Source organism: Glossina fuscipes, unplaced genomic scaffold (genome assembly GCF_014805625.2).
Source record: "Glossina fuscipes isolate IAEA_lab_2018 unplaced genomic scaffold, Yale_Gfus_2 57423, whole genome shotgun sequence".
NCBI lineage: Eukaryota > Metazoa > Arthropoda > Insecta > Diptera > Glossinidae > Glossina > Glossina fuscipes.
Window position 1 is genome coordinate 1 of NW_024000990.1, and position 3,076 is coordinate 3,076.

Sequence of the window (3,076 nt, forward strand, 5' to 3'; positions counted from 1 at the left end):
GTTGGAAAACTTTAAAAGAATTGTTATTCATTGAGATGATGAAAAAACCATAAATAAATTGATCGCCTACCCTTTAGAGGCGGAACCGCTAAGGGTTTCCTCAGTTTTGGAAGTTTGTGTTTGCGTTGAAGACATGTTACTTTTACTAAATGGTGCTTGGAAAGAAGTTGAGGTTATTGTAAAATAACCGCCCGGCTTAGGTTTTAAATGTCTATTATTGATCTGCATATGCACAGTCTTCATGAATTCAATTTGATGAGCCAATTTTTGAATTTGCTCCTGAAAGATTTTTTTTTGCATATAAGTATCGCCGTTTTGCGTTTCTCTGTGACAAATATGCATTAGCTCACCTTTAACTCTTCATTTTCTTGATAGAGATCGGGAGATTCTTCGGGCACTAGGCCAACGCCATTTAATGAAAATGAGGCTGTTATACTGCGCACTTTAGCCTTTTGATCCCATTTGTCTCCTTGACCTTTAAAAACTCGCGAAATTTTTGGCCCAAATACTAAAGCTATGGTAGTGGTGGTCGACAATTGGGTTCGTACAAAACCTAAAGTATATTTAATATCAGGTCCAGCTTCCGGAAATATGAAGAGACTGAAAAGTGAAGAATATTTAATTTTCGCAAGATATTCGCAGCAGAGATATAAAAAATTCACTCACTGTATAATTGCCATTGTTATATTAACAATCGCTATATTATATATTGCATAAGATATTAAGCGGGCTTCATTGTATAACGATTCAGCATTGCGGACATTATAACAGACTCGTATGCCCCAGGCCAGAAAAAATACCTCACCGATAGCCAAACTATGATCCCACCAATTGTAAGAACATTGTCTAAATTTTAAACCATTCTGATCGTGTATCTAATGGGAGAAGAGTAAGACATTAATGATTGACAATAAAATAATGAGATAAAATTTTATCAAAACTTACAAATTCGGCAAAGGGAGTGTCGGATATTGTCCATGTACCCAAGTAAATAAGCATTACCAATAATATGGGCACCATCCATTGCAGCAACTGCTGATCAGTAAGCTTAACTTTATGAGCTGACTTAACCCGATACGTTAAAGATACACTAAAAAACTTTCAGTTAAATTTTGCATTAAATTCAAATTTTTTGAAAATTTACCGCCAAGTTTTCATTAGCAATGATGTGTAGGTTATGCAAAAGCCCATGTGACGTGTCCACTTGGTCACTATACACCAGCTTGTATCCAAAAATGGAAAAATTGCTACCATCTAATAAGCGTGTGAAGCAAAATGAAAAAAAGAGTATTCAAGAGTCTAATCAATATTGCGTAGCGCCGGAATGTATAGAATACAATAGTTTGAAGAATTCATGCGCATTTGCGATTGTTTAGTAAAAAGAACATGGATTTTAAGCCTTAGAGAAGTTGGTTTTTGTGTCCCAAAGTGAAATTCTACACTTGAGGCACACTACACGCAGAGTATAATATAATACACCACTGCGACGGTATTATCCCTAAAGTTAATATGTAAAAAACCATTTGCTGCAAACGGCCATGGGCAAGAAATCTTACACCCCTCAAACACTTAAGCTAGTTTGATAGACTACCAAGCCAAGAGTTATGAACAAAACAATACCTTCGTCTGGCATCGCTATGGCGATCGCAACTTATCTGTGCAGCTTGTCTAAGATTTTCTGTGGATTGTCTAACAATGGTAGGTATTAAGCCGCCTACGATTTACTCCGCCTCTTCCAACAAATTTCTACTTCATAGTGGAAGGTGTTTCACATCAAACGCAAATTTTTTTTTAAGGACTTATTGAAAAAGTTACGATAATTTTTTGCAAAAATTTATATTTCTGATATTCGTTCATGTCAATGGCTTTTTAGCAATACACTACCACTTACGAGAAATTTAGTCTTTCAATTATTATAAGCCAGATTAATTCGTTCCTTCTGAGAACAACACTTATTACGTCTAAGCTCATCGTCCATGGTAGTTCCCGATTGCTTCACATACCGCGGGTGATGAATTAGTGCTGGAAATACATTGAGCCAGAAAGCCATAAGTAGCTAATTTCGATATTTCGGAACTCCATACATTCCCGGTAAGTATATCCCTTTAAGGTACCCACGAAATGTCCACAAAAATGGTTCTACGGTTTTAAAAGCTTCTAGAGTTTCGTCGGCACCGATAAGTGCACAATTTGCATTCAAAAGATCTCTACACTTAGTAACTTTAGCGAGGACTTCCGATTCGATAGGATACCGCAACGTATGCCAAGCTTTCGATTCACATGAAGTTTATCCGTAAAGCTTGCGGCCGCCCGCACTACTAGATTGCCTTTTTCAAACGTAATTTTATTGGATTGGGGTACATCTACATATTTCGATCGAATGCGACCTCTGCGACTACTTAAAGTTTCTTAAGTGATTTGACTGATATGAATATGAAATCCGTCCTTTTCACCCGATTTCGCATATTGGAAATTTGCCGAAATTATTATTATTATTATTATTTTAATTTTAGACTAATGAATTGAATTCTTAGACTAAAAAAAAAAGACATTGAGCACTAGCAACACAGGCTATCGGCTCTAATTTAAAAAAAAAGGATATTAGATAATAAGCTTAGTAGTATTGTAACGAGTTTCCTTAGGCAGGGTATGACTCAGCCAATCCAGAATCCGTCGCAAGAAAATTTTAATAAAATAATCAGGACCTTCGGGGGGAATGATGTTATGATTTCTTCGCTTTATTGGTACAGGGAAGTTTGTAGATAATGGCTGGGGCAAGGAGAAGGAACCAGCGAGGTGACCCGACTTGTCGTACTGTTACTGGCTTGTTTCGTTTTCCTCGTTTTACTTGTACGTTTTACGTTTTTAATATCGCGAGCACTGTAAGAAAGAACCGAAAACTACGCGAGTGTCATAGCTGCCTTGGTTCATCCCTGGTTGGTGTGTGAGTCCAGTAGAGAAAGTAAACATAAATAATAAAAAAAGTCTCTTCGTCCTTCAGGGATGGCGATTAATACTAACCAGCGCACCCCCTATCCGTTGAGTCGATTAACCTGTAAGTCCTTCAGGGATGGCG

The 3,076-nt window shown here is 37.2% G+C and overlaps 1 protein-coding gene across 1 annotated transcript in view; it reads right to left on the reverse strand.

Moving 5' to 3' along the window:
• Positions 1–70: 70 nt before the first annotated feature.
• Positions 71–3,076, reverse strand: part of LOC119643151 (probable G-protein coupled receptor CG31760) — a gene marked incomplete at its 3' end in the record, with an annotated part of 6,232 nt that continues 3,226 nt past the window's right edge. Inside the window, exons 2-6 of the mRNA XM_038042499.1 lie at positions 1,145–1,254; positions 946–1,090; positions 667–875; positions 351–600; positions 71–279 (exon numbers count right to left, since the gene is read on the reverse strand). Coding sequence (XP_037898427.1) covers positions 71–279; positions 351–600; positions 667–875; positions 946–1,090; positions 1,145–1,254 — 923 coding nt within the window. The remainder of the gene's footprint in view (positions 280–350; positions 601–666; positions 876–945; positions 1,091–1,144; positions 1,255–3,076) is intronic.